Raw genomic sequence first — 23,509 nt, 5'->3', positions numbered from 1 at the left:
AAAAAACTTGTCATGCAACAAACAGACTCTACCTACACAAGCTTCTCGGTAAAACGACATATGAGCTACTCACCGGTAACAAACCCCAAGATGGATACTTTCGGATATTCGGCTCAAAGTGCTACATTCTTGATAAGCATCATCGTTCTAATTTTCTCCTAAATCTCATGAAGGTTTCCTACTTGGCTATGGATCAAACTCTCACACTTATCGTGTGTACAAGAACTTCACTCGAAAATTTGAAGAGACGGTAGATGTGAAGTTTGATGAGTCTAATGGTTCGCAAATTGAACAATTGCCAAATGATGTAGGAGATAAGGAAACTTCGGAAGGCATTCAAGACTTGTCCATCGGCAAAATATGTCCCAAGGAGGTGAAGGTAAGTACTTCATCAAAACAAGTGAAAGATCCTACTTCGCGCCAAGGCGAACCACAAAATTACATGGATACATCCACAAACGGTACATGACAAGATGAAGAGGAGGAATAAGTACATCATGATGATCCACCTCAACCTCCTTCACCACCACCTCAAGGATATGACACCTTCAACAACAATGAAGAAGAAGATGATAATGATGAGGAAGCTCCACCATCCAACAAGCAAAAGCTACCACAAGTTCGAGAAAGAGTGAACAAGAATCATACTGTAGAATAAATTCTCAACGGCATACAAACCGGGAGAATCACTCGCTCTAAAACTCGTTTAGCTAACTTCTATGAGCATTACTCATTTATCTCTAGCATTGATATTGTGAAGGTACACGAAGTACTAGAAGTCCCGGATTGAGTAAATGACATGCACGAAGAGCTACACAACTTGGAGAGGAATGAAGTGTGGACACTAGTGGATAAGCTCAAGGATGAACACAACATCACTGGTACAAAATGAGTGTTTTGGAACAAGCAAGATGAAGATGGACAAGTGGTACGCAACAAGGCGCGTCTTGTAGCTCAAGGTTACACTCAAGTTGAAGATATGGACTACGGTGAGACTGACGCTCCCGTTGCTAGACTTGAGGTCATTCGTATACTTCTTTCTTATGCCAATCACTATGATATTACTCTTACCAAATGGATATCAAAAGTGCATTTCTAAATGGTGAAATTAAGGAGGAAGTTATGTTAAACAACATTCCGGCTTTGTGAACCCTGAAAGGACGTGGATGTCGCCTAGAGGGGGGGGGGTGAATATGCGCTTTAAAATAATTAAGGTTTAGGCTTGAACAAATGCGGAATAAAACTAACGTTTAATATGTCAAGCACAAAACCTACAAACAACTAGGCTCACCTATGTCTATCACAAGATATATTACAATAAACAATATGTCTATCACAAAGTAAAGTGCATAAGTAAAGGGTTCGGGTAAGAGATAACCGAGGCAGGGGGAGACGATGATGTATCCCGAAGTTCACACCCTTGCGGATGCTAATCTCCGTTAGAGCGGTGTGGAGGCACAATGCTCCCCAAGATGCCACTAAGGCCACCGTAATCTCCTCACGCCCTCGCACAATGCAAGATGCCGTGATTCCACTAAGGGACCCTTGAGGGCGGTCACCGAACCCGTACACGTGGCAACCCTTGGGGGCGGTTACCGGTACCCGTACAAATTGCTCGGGGCTATCTCCACAACCTAATTGGAGGCCCCGACGCTTGCCCGGAGCTTCACACCACAATGATTGAGCTCCGAGACACCACCAAGCTTCTAGGATGCCAAAGCATCCACGAAGAACAATATCTAGGGTACCAAGTACCAAAGGTAGTAAGCTTCTCAACTTCTCACTTCCACGTATCACCGTGGAGAACTCAAACCGATGCAACTAATGCAATGGCAAGAACACACGAAGTGGTCAAGTCCCTCACACTCAAATCCCTCCACAACAACAAAAGCTATGGAGAAATATGAGAGGAAGAACAAGGAGTTCACAAAGAACTCCAAGATCTAGATCCAAGGGGTTCCCCTCACATAGAGGAGAAAGTGATTGGTGGAGATGTGGATCTAGATCTCCTCTCTCTTTTCCCTCAAGAACAAGCAAGAATCATTGGAGGGATTGAGAGTTAGCAAGATCTAAGAATGTCAACAATGGAGGTAGAACAAGAGCTCAACGGATAGATAAGGCCAAGGGGGAAGAAGACCCCCTTTATATAGTGGGGGAAGAAATCAGACCGTTACCCCCCACTTACAGCCCGAGCCCAGCGGTACTACCGCTGGCAATCCAGCGGTACTACCGCTGACCAGGGGCGGTACTACCGCCAGCTAGCGGTACTACCGCTGGCACTCCAGGGGTACTACCGCTCGTCCCAGCTCTAGCGGTACTACCGCTAGGTCCAGCGGTACTACCGCTCGCCACTGAAACAGCCATAACTTTCGCATACGAGCTCCGAATCGAGCAAACCCAAGCTTGTTGGATTCAGGACAACAAGAGCTATCCAAACATCGACTGGAAATCTTAGGACCATGCAGATATGAAAATGCCAATGATATAGAGATGTGAGTCATCTATGAATGAAGAACCGGCAAAAAACTCCAACATCGAAAACATCATAGTAGATGCATATGGACTCCGTTTCGATGAACTCGAGCTTGTCACGAAGATGACCATAAGCTCTAAAACTCACAAAGAGAAACACCAAACAAGAACCAAGAAGTATGATGCAAGGATGCAAATGGTTTGAGCTCTCAACGAACGATACGATCAAGCTACTCACTTGAGAGCCCCCCTTGATAGTACAACAATCTATCCTAAACGAAAAACCTATCAAGGGCAAACCTATACCTTGCACCTCGTCCTCTTGAGCTAGATGATGACGATCTTGGCTTCCTCAAGATGGACCACCTTTCTTGATTGCGTTGGCTTGATGAAGACTAGTTGATTGCTCCCCCATACTCACTATGGGTGAGCCACTCTTTAGCATATCTTCACAAGTCCATTGCCACCACAATGGACGGCAAGCTTCAAGCATGATATCTTCGTGATGATCCACTTGAACTTGCATATCGCAATCTTGATGACGATCACAACTTGACGTCATACTTCATGGGTTGTATGAGATCTTCTCTTTGACGCAAGCCCATGGAAACACACCTAACCCCCACATAGAACTCTCACGAAGACCATGGGTTAGTACACAAACACGTAATGGACAATGCTTACCATACCATGGGATCACTTGATCCCTCTCGGTACATCTTGTACGCTTTGTGTGTTGATCGTCTTGATTTACTCTTTGTCTGAGATCTTGATCAACCTTGTGTCTCTATGACCATTCTTTGGATAATACCTTGAATACCACCTTGGTCATCATATAAACTCCTTGAACCCAACAGATGGACTTCAAGAAGTGCCTATGGACAAATCCTATAAATATAACTTAAGGCAACCATTAATCCATAGGAATTGTCATCAATTACCAAAACCGCATATGGAGATATATGCTCTAACAAACCCTAAGAAACTTAATCATGTTTATAAACTTCGTAAAGCTCTATATGGTCTTAAACAAGCCCCTCGAACTTGGTACAAATGCCTAACGAAGTTTCTCATTCAAAAGGATTTTGAGATCGATAAAATTGACACAACCTTGTTCACTAAAAGAGTTAATGATGAATTATGTATGTGCCAAATTGGATGTTATTATATTTGAATCTACTAACCCACATTTTAGTGAGATTTGGAAGGTTGATGTCCGAGAAATTTGAGATGTCTATGATGTGTGAGCGTCAATTTTTCCTTGGTTTGCAAATGAAGCAAACGAGAGAATGACCATTTATCTCTCAAACCAAGTATATCAAGAACTTGATCAAGAAGTTTAACATGCAAGAGTGTAAAGATATGAAATCTCCTATGTCTATGTGGACATGTTGACCTCATCAAGAAGGAAACCGCTTGATCAAAAGGTTTATCTATAAATGATCGATTCATTGTTATATCTATGTGTCTTCCGTCTCGATATTATGCTAAGTGTTTGCATGTGTGTCCGATATCAAGAATTTCCAATCAAAGGTCTGCTTGTTTGTTATTCCCTCTGTAAAAAAATATAAAAGCGTTTAGATTACTCAGGGAGCACTTAGGTTTGCAAGAGGAGGATAATACTGACCACATCCTCACTCGATGCATGTATTCCCATCGTCAAGTGTGCCATGTCGCGCGGTCAATTACCACCCCTCCCCCCCTCGCACAAGTGGTCCCGCAGCAGGATGATTCTTTTTGGGTAAACACATCGCAACTTCGGTTGGTCAATAAAGTTCGGCAACTTGGCAAGACCGTACGAGTGGTCGGGGTGAATTCTGTAGCGTGTAGTCAATGGTGTGTTTGCTTGCTTGCATTAGGCTGCCCATAGTGGGAATAACTTAGGTGGTATCATATACTTGGGACTAGCAAACATGCTGATGTGGCAGATAATTAAAGGAGAGAGAGATGGTTAAAGTAACATAGATATCATAACATGTTAAATGTTATGCTACTACTACCTCCTTTCCGGTTTATAAGGCTTACGCGTATCCCTAGGTTGATAAATAGACCATTATAATACAAGTTATATATCACAAAAATTATGTCATTAGAAACTTCAAACCGTCTACTTTCTAATGATATAATTTTTAGACTATACAACTCATCTTATGTTGGTCAAATTATAAATCTAGGATACGTGCAAGCCTTATAATCTGAAAAGGAGGTAGTACTTCCTCTGCGCCCCTCGTTGCTCACTGGGTTCTACGACTTCCTCTACGCCTTCCTCCTCCTCTCCATGCTCCTCCTCGTCGCCGACGTTGCCGTGCACTCCCACATCGCCGTGCTCCCCGACCTGGTGACATTCGCCTGTTCCCACCGCAAATGCCTCATGTAGGGACGGCAACACCGGAGGCAAAGCGCGCGCTCACCGTGACAGCCATAGGGAGCACAATGAAATTGAAAGGGGAGGTCACCCATTAGCTTAGGGCAGTTCAGCGGCGTTGGGTGGTCGAGATGGTGGAGATCCGACAGGGGCGCGACGACGGCTGAAGGAGGAAGGGTGGGGTAAATCCGAAGACGAAGAGTTCCCCAGCTCAAACTTGAGGGCGAGGACGATGTAGAGGAGCGCGGCGAAGCTCCTAGACATGGTAGCACGGTGAGGCAACGCAGGCACGAGAGCTGCAAGGGCGGGCATGGGCGAGGCGCCTTGCGGCAACGCACCCCCCCCCCCCCCCCCCGCCTCAACAGCGGACGACAAGCCTTGCGACGGTGTGCTCACGGCCGAACGCCAAATCGGGTGGTCCAGTTCCCTACACTTCATTGACACCCCGGATGACTGGAAATTCAAATATGCCAATACGTGCCCTGCTCCCTAGCGAAGAGCGTTGGGGAAGCCGACGTCGTCCACGGGATAAGCACGCGCCGAGGTTGAAGGTACTCCCGCGCGTGCGGAGAGTCGGCCCGCCAAGGAGGCCGCCATGCTGGCCGAGGTGCTCTGATTTAAGTATAGTTGTTAATTCATAATCATCATGCGAGCCGGACAACCAAACATCGAATGAAAATTGATTCACGATGACAAAACATCATATGCAGGAATCAAAACAACTTGACAATATCATTTTTTTAACTCGTTTTCTCGAAACCAGACCCTGCTGAGAAATGTAACCAAACACTGCTGAGCCTGGCTCGTTTTCATCTCCCAGCCAGACCCTTGCTGAGCCTGACTCGTTTTCATCTCTCAGCCAGACCCTGCTGAGAAATGTAACCAAACACGCCCCAAGTGGTGTTTCTCTAATTTGGTGCCCTTCCCTCTGTAAAGAGGTTTTTTTTTCTACCATAAAACTACAGAAACACTAAAAAATTGATTTTTAGTATGGGGAATCTGATGTTTCTCATGGCAATTTATATTCGCACAACAGGGGCAAATTTAGTATGCCAGTATGGCAATTTTGTGACAAAAAATAAACTGTGGCTGACTTGCCATACTCAGGAACATAATTTGCCATGGAAAAGTTCGATTTATGGTCATCAGATTTGTAGCGAAGTCCTAAAATTATCATATGCAACCTGCGTACTTTAGTGTCTTCTTCTGGAACTATGCAAAAAATAGCGTCAGGACATATGCACTGAGATTTACAAAGACCAATTAAATTGCGCCTATTCCTCAAGTCGAATTTCGACCAAAATACAATATCCTCCCGGAACAAACAAACAAGGGACGGGCAAACAGTAGGGTGCTCATGTTGTCTCAACGGTTGCCACCCCAGTCTTACCGGAAGTTGAAACAAGTGTTCTACCAATAGCACCCATGATGGAAAGTTGAGCAAAACCTTCATATATTTGCTTGTCCGAGTCTTCCTTCAGTGACGAGAGTCGCCTTCGTGCTTCATGCTCTGTGGGGAGAGAGTTTGAATCAGTGAAATATGCCCACATGCGAATACGATAGATGCCTTCTTTTCAAATACAAGTTCAGTATTTGCACAAACCAGTCTCCGAAAAGACCCGCCATGTACCAACTTCTTCAGCTTCTCTGCATCCGATTTAGCACGGTCCAAAGCCTGCAGCCATAAGCAAGTCATTAAGACATAATTCCATAGCACTTTCATTTACTGGATACTCCATGTTTAACAATTATCTTGTTTCATTAACATGATCCCTTCATACCACATGATCTAACTCTCAGTGTGCTTTTCCAATTTAGCATCTGCTAGATGGGGGCAATTCAAATTCAGTTTCATTCTCGCCTTTTAAAAAGAGAGTCAATAACAATTGGAAGATCATCACCCATTGACTCGAGACCACACCTATTTAATCATGTTGCCACTCCATATAGGGAGTCTCATGATTTTCAACATTTCCGTTATTGTTATTTTCATTAGCTTCTTCCTTCTTGCAAACTTAGGTGAACTACTGGATATCCAATTTTCCTACCTGCCTTAAACATATAATTAACAGCAGGTTAACATCATGATCATATAATTGACAGCAGGCTAACATCATGATCATAGTCTTCTCTGTTCAATTATACTGAATAATGAGAGTTTTGAATAAACCGCAAACTTATTGCATAACTGAAGGAAAGATTTTACAAGGTATATAAAATGCTTTGATTCAGTGAAACAATGTTTATATTTACCTGGATCAGAGACTCAACTCTACGCCTCATCCTAGTGTGCATGAATCCTTCAGAACACTGTGATACACCAAATAGCAATAATTGAGTGCTTGGAAAGTTATGACTAAGGCAGAAGAAAAGTGCTTCACAAAATTGACACCATGGTGGAGCAGGCTTAATAAAACTGTTCCCAGTTGGTTCCATGGCTGGCTCACCCAAACTAGCTTAAATAAGAAAACATGGCAGGTCTTGGACTCTTTAGTCAACAATAAATTGAAGGACCAACTTGCAGTTTCCTACTTGTAAAGGTAAGATTGATGGGAAATCTGCAAAGTGGCTACTGCTGACTGGTTCACAGCTATTTCAGGGAATCACAAACTTAATAAATATGAAACCAGAGCGTGAAAACAAGGACGTTACCTTTACATGGTAGCTTACATAAGCATGAAAGGTTAACAAACTCCAAACTGTTTTGTCTAGCTTTCTACCCTCAACATGCCGAGGGAAAACAACTGCCATAAAGAAAGGCTGTGAGACAAGTTGATATCTTTTTATTTTTTAGGGTAGAACCCGATATCTTGGAAGAACATGAATTTTTTGTCAGAAATACACATTACCAAAAGTAACAAAACCAGCGTTTGCATCAAGTGCATCAGCATTCACGCCTTTTAACTCAAGAGGTGGTACTGGAGACCACATACACGAAGGAGCATTATTAAGTGCAGCAGTCCGCCTTGCTTCTACAAATTCCTACACATAACCATCCCAAATTTTAAGCACATTCAGCAGAATGCTCCAGCAAATTGTGGCTTACCAAATAGATTGGCATAAGATAGTTATGTACACATTGAAATTCACTGAAGCTTCGAACTCATGGATCTAGTACGCCAAATATATTTATTAATCATAAAATGATAGCCGTGCTGAAAGCCTAAATATCAGTCTAATATAGATTAACATAAAAGGTCAAAAGAAGAAACTGAAGCCATAAAAGCTATAAGTGTCCACAATACCTGCAAAAACGAAGTTGCTAGGACAATATCAATTGAATCCTGGAACCTCATTGGGTACACAACCGTAACTTTGTCTGCCTGGGAAAAAAATAATTTCATGGAGTGAACATGCAGAAGATACAATTAAGAACCAACACTAAACATCAAATACACAAATAATTTGAAATAATAATATATGTCTACCAACAGATTCACAAAGCAGCCACGAGTAAGTAGCCACAAAATGGTGATGTTTCAGCATAATATACGCAGATTTGAGATGTCTAATATGAAAGTCATACCTGGGGAGCAAGGAAGAAGGATTCATTAGGACGGTGAACAAGGGCAACCAGCTTATCCACGTTAGGAGCCACTGTCTTTGAAGCTAGATGCTTGAGCAGAAGCTTCAGCGGTGCACCCAGCACAACCTCCCTCACAGATGCAATTTGTGTCAAGACAACATTCCGCTGCTCTGGAACATAAGAAAGTAATAGGTAGTCAGATGACAATTTCAATTGAGAGAATGAACTAGACAAAATAGAATGTTATGATTCGGGCAGGCTTGACCAAAACCAAAAAATTGCAGATTGTACTTTGGCCAACTCCCTTGTTCCGAAGAATAAGCAATTAATCATGAAACCAACACTGTGATTGGCACAAGAAGCATGCAAAAAAATCATCAACAATGAAAAATGACTAAAGAGACTCGACATCATTATAACAAGGGACTCTTATACCAAAATTACACCACAAAATTTAAAATGCAAATGAGCTAACTTAGGTGGAAAGATACAATTGATATATAGAACCTAATACCAAGCTCCTGCAAACAAGATCATAGGAAAGTTAAGGTTCCATATTAACCAAGGGGAGTTCCACATTCCTTCCATTTAGGCATTTGCACACATAAAAATAAAACTGCTTCCATGATCTAGGCAAACAACATCCCTGTCCGAGTCTTGGGCAACCAAGTGTGTAATACAGTACATATCTGACATATCACTGAACATTATTCTCCAGGGCATCTACATCTACATGTAAAAAGCTGAATCTGTTTCCAACCATGACTTGCACCAAAAGTAACATTTCGCCAATGGAGAACATCTAAGATAGACACCACCAGCTAATGATCATGTAGCACGACAAGACAATGATAACCTTGGAAAGGGAACTCTAGAACCTTCATCTGTCGGAAGCTTTGTTAAGTTTATCTTCATTGTGAGATCAAAGCAATCCTTTGGAGGATCAAGAATTTGAACCACTGTCCCATAAGCCGCCTTTATAGCATCAATAGCACCAAGAGGAAGCCCGTCGTAGAGAATAGCCTCAGGTGGTGCGAGGGGCAATGCCACTGATAGCACCATTACCTTTGGATTCCTCGTTGAAAACTGCAACAGAAGTCCGTGCCCATCAGTATACAGAGCATAAGCTAAATTTTTATGTACATATGAAAGTAATCATGAATATGGCACAATGTTCATAAGCAAAACAAACGATTGATTAGCAATGGAAGTACTCCACTATTCAGCAAAGTTAACTTTACTTTCAGCTTAAAATTGTAGTGCTTGAAGAACAGGAAGTCAGGATTTACATAATAAGAAATTAAACAGCAAAGCAACCCACACTACTACTAGCACACCTAAATTTGAGTACTAACGACACAAAAATCAACGCCAGGTAATCTAAAGAAAGAACGCAGGCATATAAGCTTCCTAGTATTATTTGTTCAGACTTGTTCCTAGTATTATTTGTTCCACTACACATAAAATAAAGGAAAACTGTAGTCTGCGAGATTTAACATGGGGAACACAATCTTTTGGGCTGAAGCAAAACCCGAATTCAATACTGAATCTAAAGACAGCAAACCGAAATGGGTATTCAGATTCGACAGGAGGATACTAAGCACTAACCTGTATATGATACCGCACATCGTCGAACTCCACCGTGTGGCAATCGATGTCCACGCCCTTGTCGCCGCTGCAGCGCGAATACTCCGCATGAGCCACATGCGATATACCATTAGGTCCACAAAGAAAGATCGGCTGAGCAGCGGCGTACCTGGAGACGCGATCCTTCAGGATCTGGAGTATAAACCTGGATGGGGACTGGAGCAGTATCATCCTCCCGTATCCCTTCTCCTGCGAACCAGCCCCGCTCGACCCCGCCTACCGAAATCTGATCGAACGGGTGGAGAAAGAGGCGCGTCACGGTGGTGCGGCCGCGCTCGCTGGGGGCTTCCGTCGGCGGTGGCGCTGCGCAACCCCGATAGATCTTCGCTTCTGGGGGATCGCCGGCCGCCGCGAGATGCGATTCGGAATGGGGAGACAAACGGGCAGAAGGGAAAGAAGGAAAGTGGACAGGGAGCGGAGATGCAAATGTGAGAAACCGAAGGGGCTTCTTTGCAAAAAAGCTGTCTGAGCCTTCAGTTCAGCCTGAGACTGAGAGTTCCGCCCAAATCTACCGTCCGATGTAGATCCGACGGCCGAGCATCCAACTATTTTTCCTGAATAATAACCGCGGTGGCCAAGCCGACGGCTCGGCGCTTCTCCGCTCTCGAATGATCGGCGGCGGCGGACGCAGCAGGCGGCGCGGGCGCGCGTCGGCGACCCTGCCCTCGGGCCCCGCCGCGAGCCGCACTGAGAGCTCCGTCTCCTGCTGGTTAGTAAATCCACACGGCCTCTCTCTCTCTTCTGTCGCGATTATCCACTCGATCTAAATCAGGTTTTATTTAGCTTCCTATTTCGTTGTCGTTATTTTGTGTTAAGTATTAATAGTACAGAAAGTATCTGTTATGTTCACTTATTGTGCTTATTATGCCAACTTTAGGTATTGTGACTGCAAAATTTATGTCTTCAATGACATGATATTCAATTTGGGGCGGAAACATGCTAGGTATGCTTTATCTTAGCCCTTTGAAGTTTTTTTTTATTCTTGAGCTTTTCTCATCTGTGCCGTAAGACAGATATAGTGTAGCATCTGTATAAAGATAAGTACCATTTACATTAAGTCAAGACGTTGTATCTGTTTGCGACATCTCTTTTGCGTGGCTTGAATCATCTATCTGTCTTACGGCACACCCATGCTATCCAAATGTGTAGATAAACAGTTGTTACTACGCATCAAGTCATTTTGGAAGAATGTTGGCCATAGACCACACCAAAAGTTAAAATATATTCTGGCAGATCTGGCATGTTAAAATTTTCAGCATATATGATGCACTTATTCTGTTGACTGAGAATAATATTCAAGAGCCATCTTACTATGAACATCACATAATTTCCTTGTTATACTCACAATGTAGAGCTTAGTCATTGATTGTACTTAAAGTTATACCGAGTTAATTCTTCTTTGCAGATACACCAGAGCATGGTTTTCCGTAGGAGTTTATTTCTCTCTGGTTGCTTTAGTTGGTATATCTTTGGTAAGTTAACTGTCATTATGGCAAATAATGAAATGTAGTTGTTCCGATTATTATGTCTGTTTAGTGCATATACTAATTCCAAAGTTCGATAGTATACCTCTGTGTCATGAATCTCACGATATCACGCATGTTGCTGCTTAAATAATTTTATGTTTGACTTGACAAATTTATGATACTTGCTGATTATGTGATATATTCATCTGTATGTGACCTTGGTATCTTGATACCTACTTCAGACGGCAGATAGGGCACTGAGATTTTTCACCCGGTTCCCTGAATACTTAACGGCTATTCTTTATGGTAACTAGCGTTCACATAAGTGTGTGAATAGAGCTGAAATTGGCCCCTCCGATAATCCAGATCCTATTCAGAAAATCATAGAAAAATGCTTTGTTTTTCTTCACCCGCCAAAAGGGAGTTGGTTCCTGGTTTTCCACCTTCATGGCCTGCCTTTTCCACACAAAGATTTCATTGCAGCTCTAGTAGCCATCACAAGAATATTGAAAATGTTGACTATATTAATAAATTCATTAACTGCTGTTAATCTGTATCTTCTAGTTCATTGGTTCCTGAGATGGCTACAGAAGGTAGTTAACATATCATTTCTATACAATTTTGGATTGTTATATTGTTATGTTGCAATTTTCAGTTGCTATTGTGGGATCCGATTGGTGCATTATATTTTCGACACGGATCCGTTAGCGCCTGGTTACCAAATATACTGGTGAGGAGACATGCTTCGTTCTTCTTTCAATTTTTCAAATCAACCACTCAACACGCATTTCACTCATTGTAGGCTCCCAGCTTCAGCGGATCAATAATGGACACCTCAATCATCATAGCATCAACAATTTTATCTATTGCTTTCCATGAATTCGGACATGCTATTGCAGCTGCAAGGTCTGTCCCTCATCTGCTCTTGCACTTTTTTTGTGAGATGTGTTGCCTGTGCTTAAATTTATCTTCCGTTCTTTGATGCTCTAAAACTCCGATTGTTGTTTCATAATATCACTTCCACCTACTGATGCAATCTTTTTGGCACACCGGTGAATTGCTGGTATGTTCATTGCTCAATATGCAACAGCGAGGGTGTACAGATGGAGTATGTTGCAATATTCATGGCTGTACTTTTTCCTGGGGCATTAGTTGCTCTGAACTATGACCTGCTTGAGAATCTACCCCTCTTTTCAATGCTTCGGATATATTGCGCGGGAATTTGGCATAATGTTATGGTAAGTTAACCTGATTTGCATGAATTAATTTCAAACTCTTGCCACAAACATCTATTTTCAATATATGTGGTATGCCATGCTAAGTTATAGAGACCCTTGGTGCTCAGATAAAAAGAATCAAATGCAGCTTGTACTCTTGTATTCTTCCTGCAAACATCTATTTTCAATATATGTGGTATGTCATACTGTAGAGACCCTTGGTGCTCAGATAAAGAGAAGCACATATAACTTGTATTCTTGCAGTAACGAGGACATCAAACAAGAAATAAGAACAATTAGCTTTATGTTGATTGGTATAAGATACCGTTGGATGCTTCAGTTAGACGATGGCCCAACAGATATTGGAAATTTAGTATCCTACAGTGGGTAATCATGCACTAATATCCTCGTACTGGTAATAAATAGATTTATCCCTAAAATTTGTTGTTGAATAAATCAGCGCATATATGTCTATAGTAAACATGGGGAAAATTTCCTTGACCGAAACATCTGATAGTTGATATTGATCTTTACTAGTAGGTTGTTTTACCATACATTTCTTGGTATACTTTATGATTAACCTGGGCCTGAGAGGTATGAAGTATGAACCGGATAACAATAATTGCTTGTATAATAGTGATAGTTGACATCAGGTTTCGGGTCAGAGAAGTGACACTAGCTAGAAACTTCTGCACGAGCATTTAACTACATGGTGATACAGGTTAAGGTGTACTAGATCATAAGCTTTGTGACAACACTTCCAATCTTAGATGTGGAACCATGGAGGTTTTTAATTGTATACTTGTATACCTTATCATATTTTAGAAGTACCATTTCTGCAATATTAATCTGTTTACTTTAAAACTCTATTTTCATAAGCCTCATAATGATGTAGCTGTTATGATTTCATGTTAAATAGTTTTGTGCAGCATGTGTGCTGATGGCATTATTACTTCCTTTGGTCCTCTGTCCTCTCTACATGAGTGGTGATGGCCTTATTGTAAGTCTGTTTCCTTTCACTTTTCATCTTTTTTTATCTCCGCAATCTTGTGATTCTAAATGGCTGCATAACAGGTCACGGGAGTCTCACAATCATCTTCTCTGTCAAGGTCATTGTCTGTTCATGATGTTATCCTGTCTGTGGATGGTCTGAACATAAGAAAAACTGATGATTGGATGAAAATGTTGGCTCAAGGCACTGTAGAGAAAACCAGTAGTCCTGAGTTTCTTGATGGTTCTCAGAGCTATGGTGCCACTAATTCTGGCAAAGGTTATTGTGTCCCGAACTCATGGATCGATGCAAGCAAGAATCTCTGGCAGATAAATGACAAGCTATCTTGCCCAGATGAATTGATAGTGTTTGGGAAATTTACCTGTAATGGCTCAACGTATTTTCCTGGGACTGATAGAGTAAGTGATAAGAAATTAACTGAGGACATGTATTGCTTGATTGCTAAAGATGTAGTTAAGCTAAAAAAATGTGGAAATGGATGGCGGGGTACAGAAGATGATGACAGTAACTGTACCTGTTTGGAGGTGAGATTTTTGTTGTGTCTTATTACTACATTGTCGTAATGATTTGGAGCCTTCATGCATAATCTTGAGGAATTTCTTCCTTGTAGTAACAGTAATCCTTTTTGTATGATTTACCAACTGTGATTTTATTAATGCTGGCAGGATGAGTACTGCTTGGTACCTATTCTTACCCCTGGATTTTCATGGATAGAGATCTCATACGCAAGACCATATTCTTTGGAGTGTTTACGGAAAGAAGAAGGAAATTTATCGTCATCACATGGTACAAATGATAACTTCAGTCCGAGTTCCTGTGGGGGAACTTTTGTTTATGTTGGTGATCTGTCATCGGCAGCAAGTTCTGTTAAGTTATCCCCCTACAGGCCTCGATGGGCACTCTTCCTTTTTATTGCAGATGTTCCCTATATCTTGGAAAAATGTTTAAGTTGTTTGCTTCATGTGTCTGCGGCATTGGCTGCCGTCAACTGCCTACCGGTAAGTCCTTCATTTACTGAACTTTTCTTTGATATTGGGATTACCGTATATATTTCTTTTTTGTGCGTACGAAACAAGTTGGTTTTTGGACACTACTCTTCTCGTATACTCCCTCTGACACATGAAGCAAAGGAATTACAAAACAGGACCTACAAGTTACAACAACAATGTAATCCTTTTCAGTGCATAAAGTAGGGGTAGGAGTGAAAACATTTCAATAACTACACCCTTGATTCCCTAAATGGACAACTATTTAGAAACAAAGACCCTCAAGGGAAAAGAGAGATACCATTACAAAACAGGGGAAGTACTGTGGTCGTCCGGTTTTGTAGTTACCTGTCTCAAGTTTGAACTTAAAAAATGTTTGCCTACTCCGTCTTAAGAGACAGGAGTACTCTTCTGGTACCTAACCATGTAAAGGATGAGCAGGTGTACTTTCTAGACGGGGATGCCATTTTGGAGACTGCCTTACGCTACGTTGCTTGGTTTAACCGGAGACAGCAGCGGGTGATTATTAAGGTCTGCCGCTTTCTGTGGACCGTCCTATCCATCATCATGTTCTCAAGGTTCTTATATTCCATGACAATATATTATGGCTAATGTACAACTCTGTATCATGGGGTTCTCTCTTAATTGTGCTTACAAAGATTCATTAACATAGTACCAGTCAGCTGTATGAGAGACATCACAAAACTGGCCTGCAAGATGCCTCCTTATGAAACAATGGCAGTCTGAGATTGCTACAAGTTGATGCAATATGGTCCTTAGAAGTAGTACAAGTACTTCAGTACACTCCATGTGCAAAATTTTGGATAATTTTGCGGCTTGTAGGAATTTTGGAGACAAGGAATAGAGTGGGTACATTAGGAGCTCAGTTTAATATCCATAACTGTCAATCATTAGTACACTATAGGATTTAGTGCGATTTATTGGAAATAAATTATTACTAGCACTCAACATTGAAGTCGTATATATTGTTGATTTAGAAAGATACTAGCTATTTGACCAAGTAAATCTGGTTTCCGTTCATTCGGTCCATTGAAGATACAAAACAGTCTTGGGCAAACAAAAGGAATACACCGTACTAGACCCTAGAGAAAACAGCCTTTGCTTCAACAGCTCCGGAGTACGTTCCTCGAAAAAATATCAGAAACGCGTGTTGCCGGCTGGAGCTTCAAAAGCTAACCTTGTAGGCTAGCCAAACACTTTCTCTGGCAGCTCCAGACCCTCAATGGAGTTGCTCCAACGGAGAGTAGATTTTCCTAGAGCAGGACCCATGCAAGACACTTAAAACACCCCTCTGCCTCATTTGAGCAGTTCCAAATCCAAAACCAAAGAAATCCTGGAAAAAAAGAGATACGAGACGGTACGAGCAAAGCAACAGAGAGGAATGTTGCGTGATGCTGCGACTGCTCAGTTAGATGTGGATGCCGTTGCCATTCGCGTAGCATCCGTTCACCAAGCTGGTGAGCGGCTTCTTCTTCGCGTGCCCGTTCGGGTAAGGTTTTATGGCCAGGACTGCGGTGCCGGTGCCGGTGCCGTTGGTGATATATCTGGGTGCCGGTTTCAAACTGACGACGCCACAGCTGCGCTGGAGCAGCAGGTCTAGCTGTCCGGATGCTGCCGCAATTAACCCTGTGATCATTAGATGCATTAGTGCTCAGAACATGCAGATGCCCAAGATTAATCTCAATGAACAAGTGATGTATCAAGATTAGAGTTGTGTGTTACCTAAGAAAAGTGGAGAGGGATTTCCTGGCCTTGACTTGAATTCGGGATGGAACTGTGCACCGATGAAGAACACATGCTTCGGTAGCTCAATGATCTGCATCCAGTAGATAAAGTTTATTCTTAAGCTCTTATTGAAGAACAAAGCAACTGTTTTAACTAATATATATACCTCCATGCGCCTTCCACTTTCATCCTTGCCAACAAATGAAAGACCGGCCTTCTCAAGCTCTGGGACCATTTCAGGGTTCACCTGAAAAAACAGTAAAATTGTAACATCTCCACTATTTTACAGAAGAACAAGGGAACACATGGAATGATCCGTGTCGTCAAATAGTTCCATGTGTTTAACCTCATATCTGTGTCGATGTCTTTCATCGATGGAGGTAGCATTGCCATACCTGAGATAATTCATCATAATTATATTCCACACATAAATAGGAGTGAATATCAAACGATAAAATGCAAAGTTATATGCAGTATGATCCAGGAAGACGACCAGCGGTAGTGTTTTCTTACAGCTTTGCGGATTTGCAGTTATTGGCTAGGAAATACGTCCTCCTTGATCCAAGACGCATCGTCGCCCCCATTTGGGTTTTGGAGCCCTGTTGAGGTGTTGTCCAAAGTAATGTATTCAAAGCTGATGCTTAACATAGAAGAACAGCCAAAACTGTATGAAGTTAGCATGCACAATCTACCTCTGGCATGAAGATGACACAGGGTGATGTTGTAGCGGGGTCAAACTCCGTGCTATTTGCGCCACCTAGTTTCATGACCGAACGGGCAAACTCGATCACTGCGATTTGCATACCCAAGCAAATGCCAAGATAAGGAACATTATTTTCCCGTGCATATGTTGCGGCGAGGATTTTGCCTTCAACTCCTCTATCTCCGAAGCCTCCAGGAACAAGCACACCATCCGCACCCTGAGGCAGAATTTTCTTCAGATGACTCGACAGAAGTATCAAGAATTGCACCATGGCAGTAGTCAAGAATGTCAAATCTGCTAACCTTCAGTAGTTTCCATGCTTTCTGGTGAGCTTCAGGGGTCTACACAAAAGCAAGCACCTCCAAAGCATCAGTGGTAGGTTCATGGAGGAAAACAAACTGATGTGAAGCCCATACTCAACAACACCGACCTCTTTGGCTGCAGAATCTTCAAGATCACAGGAAGGAACCCACTCCAGCACAAGCTTCCTTTCCATAGCAACTGATGCGTGCAAGAGAGCCTGAAACAAGGGTCAAACAAGATAAATTAGTGAACCCTATAGTTCTAAGGTAGCAGCAGGACTAAAGGGACATATTTCTATTTGTAAATTTGAACTAAAACAGCGTCACTTTTTCCGAACGGAGGGAGTACTATATGATAATTTCACCTTTAAAACAGATAGATAAGAATCCGACAGGGTGGTATATTTTCCAACCATGGCGATCTTTACCTGGAAGCAAATTGTGCAATAATTATCAGCTACACAAAAACTGTATAATAAAAGTATATAGACAAAATGCAACACGCTACCCATCACAAAAATAAAAGAGAATGAGCTAAAAAAAAAAAGAAAAATAGTCCTACCGGAGTTTTCAGTCTGTCAAACTTGCTGGCTCTTTCGGTCCATTCAGCTAACTTAGGTTCTCGAAGTATTTTGCCAACACTGCATACATGAGCGGAACAAACACACTGAAATGTCACCATTGTTTCTTCATACTATCAGGTGATGAATAACATAAAAGACACATACAGCTGAAGATCCAAAACTTTCAGAATGGCTTCATGTGCTTTCTGGTCCTATAGAAACAATCAAGTGTACATGGTTAAACCAGGGGCAATTCCAAGGCGCCGGTTGTAATTTTGTAAGACTCAAGTTTGGAGCAGATGCATTTCAAAGAAACTCATCATACCCTTAGCAACAAGGGGATGTGCCAAATGTTTGTAACGTCATGGAGGTTCACAATACTTGAGATCTGCAGCAAATAGGTCCTTGTCAACACATGCCAGCAAGAGACAAAACTCAAAATAGCCTTGAAATTAATAATCATTACCGGCACGTGGCAGAATTGTGATAGCTTGGTTGTCACATGTTCCTCCAGTGGCTGTCAAAAGCACACAGATGACCGAATGAAGCAATTTTGAGCACAAAGGGTAATGGACCATAGAGTGCTTGCTATAAAGGAATGATAGAATGAAGGTTAGATTGCGCACCTCGGTACTTCGGCATGCCAAAATGTCAGGTGCCAACCCAAGTCCCCTTAAGCCACGAACACTGTGCTGGGTAGGCTTAGTTTTCTGCATAAATGGAAAATAGATCATGATTCGCAAGAAAATATAGAATGCAATAAACTCAGATAACTGTTTTTTTTCTCAAACACGTCCCCGAGCATCTCATTTTCATTGAGAAGAAAGCGCCAAAGAAGCATGAGCGACCATGGTTTACAAAGATTTGCAGTGAGCACCGCACCCACCAATGACAAGGCCAGAAAAGAAAAGAGAGGAAAACACGACCAACCTCACCAAACAACCTACAACCAGCTAAAGACTGTTTTGAGAGATCCATCAGTATTTCAATATTTTTTTATGTTCGTCCCCTCCTTCCCTTTTTACCATAATAGCAAAGTGCCACTTTGCTTAAGCCAAATTGCATCTCAGCAGAAACTACTACAAGTACAATTACACTTCAATAGTTCATATCTTTCAGAAAAAAGTTTCCTATTTCGCATATAGCAGTACTACATGACATGGACGTCAACAGAGCTGCAAGCATTGGAACAACTTCTCATTATCTTGGCTATTTGTTCAAATGAGAAAATAATACCTGTTCACCAACTACATTTAGCACTGGAACAAGGCTGACGTGGACCAGGCAGAAATTTCCAGGTCCTACAACTCAGAATAAGGAAATTATGTGTCAACTCAAGCTAAATGCATAAAAGCAAACAACTGCCAAAACAGATATGGACATTCAGGGAAGAGCTGATCTTTACTGACCTACACGGTATGAAAATTGACCTAATGCCTCAATAAAATGCATCGATTCAATATCCCCTGCATCAAGAGCGCCACTGTCATTATGCGGCGAAAAGATTGTGTCCCTGCACTGTCAGGCTTTACACAGCTATACTAGTAGGCTAAACTACTTCCACATCTATGCTTCAAGAAGGCGGCATTGCAAGCTGTGCTACACATGAAATTGTTTTGTTTACCTATGGTGCCACCGAGCTCTATTACACAAACATCAGGAGGCCCTTCTTTACCGTCGACCGGCTTTATCGCCACGCGTTCTATCCAATCCTGAATTTCATCTGTGATATGTGGCACAACCTGAAAAGGAAGATAAATCAACAGTCAGTAATCTTTGTCACATGTACTTTTTTGGATGAATGCTCCAGCTACACACTGTATACCGAGGACAAACCTGGACGGTTTTCCCCAAGTAGTCTCCTCTTCTTTCTTTGTTAATGACAGCCTGGTGTGAGGATTTTACAAGGAAAAATGCTATTAAGATCCAGAAGATGGAATCAGCCCCTGCATTTGATATTAAAATAGCCCCGGAAAGTTTTTGAATACAAACAATCAGACGGAAATCACGTGTGAAAGCTGTGGAACTGTTACTTCACTTGGTTCCTAAGACAACATACCGGTGTAGGTTTCAACTGTAAACGGCCGGGTAACTTAAACCGTCATACTGGTGTAGGTTTCAACTGTATGTGTGAAACCCGTAGAAAACTCAGGTGGTCAACAGAGGAAAGATTCTTTTATTCGCTATACTAGAGTAGTAAAATTGACAGGAGCAGCAGCCTGCAGAGCATCGTCTCTGCAATTAAGCCACCATGTGACAGGTTGAATCTTATATCAGCGGCCCCCGACAAGGGTGGCAGAGTGGAGGACCGGATGATTCTGCACATGCATATGATTGTACCGCAGTAGATCTTACGATGAAACATAAAGCGAATCGATAAGGATTTGTGGGTTCCATGCATGATATTCGGTGAATCAAATGCTCAAACATAACCTGCGGATGTCCTGAAAGTTGCCGGAAACCACTTTTTCCCTTTCTTCAAAAGAACGTATAGACGATTTTTTCTGTTTAACTTGATACTATCACAATCTCCCACAGAGGCTCTAACTGCGCATGCATTAGGACTGACGAATCCGGTTAGTTAGTTATAAGTTACCTGATAGACCTTTCCTGTGGTTATGTTGTGGTCGCGGGTCAATTTGATATCCAGAAAACGTTCATAGTTTCCAAGGTCCAAGTCCACCTCTCCGCCGTCGTCCAGTACGTAGACCTCGCCGTGCTCGATGGGAGACATTGTGCCGGCGTCGGTGTTGAGGTACGGATCTGCAGATGAGCGGTCACAGCAGATGAGCAAGGATGAGAGGAAATTAACAAGAACAAATAATGGCCACCTAACATAAAACCCCGAATAAATGGTTTCTTTAACCCCTTTCAGCACCAACTTGTATTATGGAAACCTTGCAACCAAAGTCTTGAGCTGAACCAAGAGGCCAACACGTATTAGTAGTCATTTTTTCTTCTCCTCTGCCGAGTCATCTCGAGTGAACCGAAACAACCGCGCTTTTCGTAGGGAGAAAAAAAAGGAGAATGCAAAGGTACAAGGAAATTAGCCGGGCAAATTTAATGCATGAGATGACAGTGTTGGCTTTACGAAGAGAGGATTTCGTGGGTTGGAAGGAACCCGAAGACCGCGACACCGGCATAAAGGTCGGGTATCCGCTGAGTCAAGATGAACGGCGAAGAAAACTACCGATTGTTAGAAGAAGAATGCAAAGGCTGGCACACAAGAGCGCTGTTAAAAGCGAGATTAAAAGGGCGTTTGTTCTGTTTCAGCTAGCTTTCTTTAGAACCACCTGTGGAAAAGAGAAGACTGAAGGCAACCAAGCAAGCGCGTTGGCACAGGTGGCTGCCACGCGCCCCCGAGCAGGCCCCAGGGACATCTGGGAATGCTGCTGCCTCCTCCTTAATCCTTATCCGGGTATGATTACACTACTACTAGGAGTGGTAGACCAGCTTGTTGCACGAACTCTAGCGACGAAAACAAGGGTGGTGTTTTGTTTTTGGACCTCTGGGCTCCGACATGCGGGAGGCAGGATGGATCAAAGCCGCGTTGAAAAATCGTTTTTTAATAATCCTTGGGTGTCGAGGTTCGCGGCGGTCACTTCTGTGCTGGAAGGCCAGAATCAGGTAGAGCCTGGCCTTGAGGGAAAGCCCGGGGGATGGGAAGGAATGAGAGATGAATGGGTTGGGTACCGATCTTGATGGTGGTGACGCGGAGGCCGCAGGCCTTGAGCACGGCGCCGATGCTGCTGGCGGTAACGCCCTTGCCGAGCCCGCTCACGACGCCGCCCGTCACCACCACGTACTTCATCGCCGTCCCCCCTCCCGTGTGTACCGTTCTTGGCTCTGTGTGACCAACCGCCGTGGGACGAGAGGAGGAGGAGGAGGAGCAAGCGGGCTTGAGCTCCAGTCCTCGCTCTGCTCTGTGGGATGGGGCTGGGGCTGGGGCTGCTGCGGTGGAGACTCGAAAGGTTTAAGGCCGGAGGAGGCTGGAATGGAATGGGAGTTAGCTGAGGGAGACGAGGGCTTAAATAAAGGCTTCCTGGGGACGAGGGAACAGATCTCGGCTCAAAACTCCCCCTCTGTTCCCACAGAATTTAACTATAATCAGAAGAGAAATTTGTGGTTAGCCTGGGCACTAGTACTACGAGGGCTCGCTGCGACATAGGATTGGATTCGACTTATGTCCAGGAGAGGGATGCAATGCACAACGACTAGCGGTTGGTAGTTGTGAAATGGTGAGCGAGGGCCGACTTCGTTTGTGACGCAGCTGATTTGGTTCATTCATGTGACCTTCACGCGGATGCCTATGTCGTAAGAGCATGGCTAATAGTAATAGTATAGCAGCTGCTGGTTATATATTATTGTTATGTCATTTATAATCAATCGTACAAGAAGAATACAAGAAGGACACGCAGGGGAAAAGTGGATCGCCCCTGCCGTCGACTCGGGTGAATCCAATGCCCGGGGTCGCCGTCTCCTCTATAGCTGCCGGAGGACGCCACCGAGCTAAGCCCAGGCGGCCGACGGTGGCGGCGAAGGCTCCTCCCTTCTTTACAATAGTAGGTTGCGTGGGCCTCCTTGCGCGTGGAGGCGCCGCTAAGGCCTGCGCTTGGCTAACTCCCGACGTTGGCTTGGGCGACGGCATGGATCACGCGGCAGCGGATCTCGTCGCTCCGGTCCTCGTGGAATCTCTGGACCTGGGGCGACGGTCCCAATAGGCATGGCGATGACATACTTGGCTGACGCTCGCTCGTAATGGATGGACGACGTCTTGACCGCGTGGGCGGTGAGTTGTCGGTGGATCTTCTCCCCGTTGCAGGCTCTCTCCCACTGCACTTGGTGGCTTGCAGTCCTGGTCGTCGACCTCGTGCGTTCGCGGGGGCTGGTAGAAATGACATCGGAACGGAGGAAATTGGAAATTCTGGATGACTTGCTCGTCCCTATGGTGGTGACGACCAAGGTCGTCGTTCTCCTCCTTGCAGGCACCGTCGAGGTTCCTTCCCTCCACCCGACCCCATGCCTGGGTGAAGACCCAAAATCTCCTCAGATTGGGCGGGAGCGACACTGCATGTGTCGTGTCCTTCTTGGAGGCGCCGCTTGGGGCGTTCGGGTGCTCGGTTAGAGGAACTGCAAGCGGAGGGGATGGGACCAGGGGCAACGGGTGGTGTTCGCGAAGGAGGAGTTGTATTGCATATGGCACGTCGACAACGGCGAGTCTCGATGTCATGGAGCAGCGGAGTCTCGGTGATGGGCGCGCGATGATGGACGAGTGCAGGATGGCGACGTTGTGGGCGGCAGCTAGGTCTGGCAAGGTCGATGTGTCAATACATCTCTTCGAAGAGGGATCAGTGGAAGACGGGGACGGCGGCCTATGAGAGTGCGCCGGACCGGTGTGTGTCCCAGACCCGACAATGTGGCTTAGTTGGACCCTTCGATTTTAGATGTTAGGCTATAATGCAAGGTCCGTTTGGTATTTGACTCGGACTATCGACACTCCTTCG

The 23,509-nt window shown here is 43.6% G+C and overlaps 3 protein-coding genes across 6 annotated transcripts; 1 reads left to right on the top strand and 2 right to left on the bottom strand.

Annotated features, from left to right (window-relative positions):
• Positions 1-6,086: 6,086 nt before the first annotated feature.
• On the bottom strand, positions 6,087-10,436 carry LOC123443996 (actin-related protein 2/3 complex subunit 2A). 2 transcript variants are annotated; one of them, XM_045120590.1, is made up of 10 exons: positions 10,120-10,434; positions 9,972-10,038; positions 9,242-9,449; positions 8,364-8,533; positions 8,083-8,160; positions 7,687-7,819; positions 7,490-7,581; positions 7,091-7,147; positions 6,441-6,512; positions 6,087-6,347 (listed from the first exon to the last, which is right to left on the bottom strand). In XM_045120590.1, the coding sequence occupies exons 1-10, from the start codon at positions 10,179-10,181 to the stop codon at positions 6,315-6,317; spliced, it is 972 nt and encodes a 323-aa protein (XP_044976525.1). In that variant the 5' UTR covers positions 10,182-10,434; the 3' UTR covers positions 6,087-6,314. The 2 variants fall into 2 exon arrangements, with proteins under 2 accessions (XP_044976525.1, XP_044976524.1); XM_045120589.1 differs by having other exon boundaries at positions 9,972-10,436.
• Positions 10,437-10,638: 202 nt separating this feature from the next.
• LOC123443995 (membrane-bound transcription factor site-2 protease homolog) lies at positions 10,639-15,717 on the top strand. 3 transcript variants are annotated; one of them, XM_045120587.1, is made up of 11 exons: positions 10,639-10,719; positions 10,888-10,953; positions 11,416-11,482; positions 12,132-12,206; positions 12,279-12,382; positions 12,567-12,714; positions 13,613-13,693; positions 13,768-14,229; positions 14,371-14,491; positions 14,624-14,703; positions 15,133-15,717. In XM_045120587.1, the coding sequence occupies exons 2-11, from the start codon at positions 10,922-10,924 to the stop codon at positions 15,301-15,303; spliced, it is 1,341 nt and encodes a 446-aa protein (XP_044976522.1). In that variant the 5' UTR covers positions 10,639-10,719; positions 10,888-10,921; the 3' UTR covers positions 15,304-15,717. The 3 variants fall into 3 exon arrangements, with proteins under 3 accessions (XP_044976522.1, XP_044976523.1, XP_044976521.1); XM_045120588.1 differs by lacking the exon at positions 14,624-14,703 and having other exon boundaries at positions 15,146-15,717; XM_045120586.1 differs by having other exon boundaries at positions 14,371-14,703.
• Positions 15,704-22,161, bottom strand: LOC123443994 (CTP synthase-like). The gene is made up of 20 exons (XM_045120585.1): positions 21,699-22,161; positions 20,602-20,768; positions 19,842-19,892; positions 19,630-19,747; positions 19,415-19,471; positions 19,242-19,306; positions 18,632-18,715; positions 18,472-18,522; positions 18,331-18,393; positions 18,171-18,217; positions 18,005-18,083; positions 17,808-17,870; positions 17,571-17,660; positions 17,443-17,481; positions 17,130-17,357; positions 16,951-17,036; positions 16,784-16,832; positions 16,604-16,684; positions 16,435-16,528; positions 15,704-16,338 (listed from the first exon to the last, which is right to left on the bottom strand). Exons 1-20 carry the CDS (start codon positions 21,814-21,816, stop codon positions 16,121-16,123), a joined length of 1,848 nt encoding a protein of 615 aa, XP_044976520.1. The 5' UTR covers positions 21,817-22,161; the 3' UTR covers positions 15,704-16,120.
• Between the last annotated feature and the right edge of the window lie 1,348 nt (positions 22,162-23,509).

Source organism: Hordeum vulgare, chromosome 3H (assembly GCF_904849725.1).
Source record: "Hordeum vulgare subsp. vulgare chromosome 3H, MorexV3_pseudomolecules_assembly, whole genome shotgun sequence".
In the NCBI taxonomy this organism is placed as follows: domain Eukaryota; kingdom Viridiplantae; phylum Streptophyta; class Magnoliopsida; order Poales; family Poaceae; genus Hordeum; species Hordeum vulgare.
Note: the sequence above shows the minus strand (reverse complement) of the source record. Positions and strands in the feature narration are given on the sequence as shown.

What these genes read in the sequence shown, in the direction of transcription:
- LOC123443996 (XM_045120589.1), bottom strand. Translation starts at nt 10,181, where the DNA reads ATGATACTGCTCCAGTCCCCATCCAGGTTTATACTCCAGATCCTGAAG. An exon ending in CCTTCTTCCTTGCTCCCCAG is followed by an intron (nt 8,161 to 8,363) that starts GTATGACTTTCA and finishes TTTTTTTCCCAG; the next exon opens with GCAGACAAAGTTACGGTTGT. An exon ending in GAGTTGAGTCTCTGATCCAG is followed by an intron (nt 6,513 to 7,090) that starts GTAAATATAAAC and finishes TTATGGCTGCAG; the next exon opens with GCTTTGGACCGTGCTAAATC.
- LOC123443995 (XM_045120586.1), top strand. Translation starts at nt 10,922, where the DNA reads ATGATATTCAATTTGGGGCGGAAACATGCTAG. An exon ending in CTTTAGTTGGTATATCTTTG is followed by an intron (nt 11,483 to 12,131) that starts GTAAGTTAACTG and finishes TGCAATTTTCAG; the next exon opens with TTGCTATTGTGGGATCCGAT. An exon ending in GTAACTGTACCTGTTTGGAG is followed by an intron (nt 14,230 to 14,370) that starts GTGAGATTTTTG and finishes TAATGCTGGCAG; the next exon opens with GATGAGTACTGCTTGGTACC.
- LOC123443994 (XM_045120585.1), bottom strand. Translation starts at nt 21,816, where the DNA reads ATGAAGTACGTGGTGGTGACGGGCGGCGTCGTGAGCGGGCTCGGCAAG. An exon ending in ACTTGGGGAAAACCGTCCAG is followed by an intron (nt 19,748 to 19,841) that starts GTTTGTCCTCGG and finishes CTTCCTTTTCAG; the next exon opens with GTTGTGCCACATATCACAGA. An exon ending in ACATCCCCTTGTTGCTAAGG is followed by an intron (nt 18,218 to 18,330) that starts GTATGATGAGTT and finishes TTGTTTCTATAG; the next exon opens with GACCAGAAAGCACATGAAGC.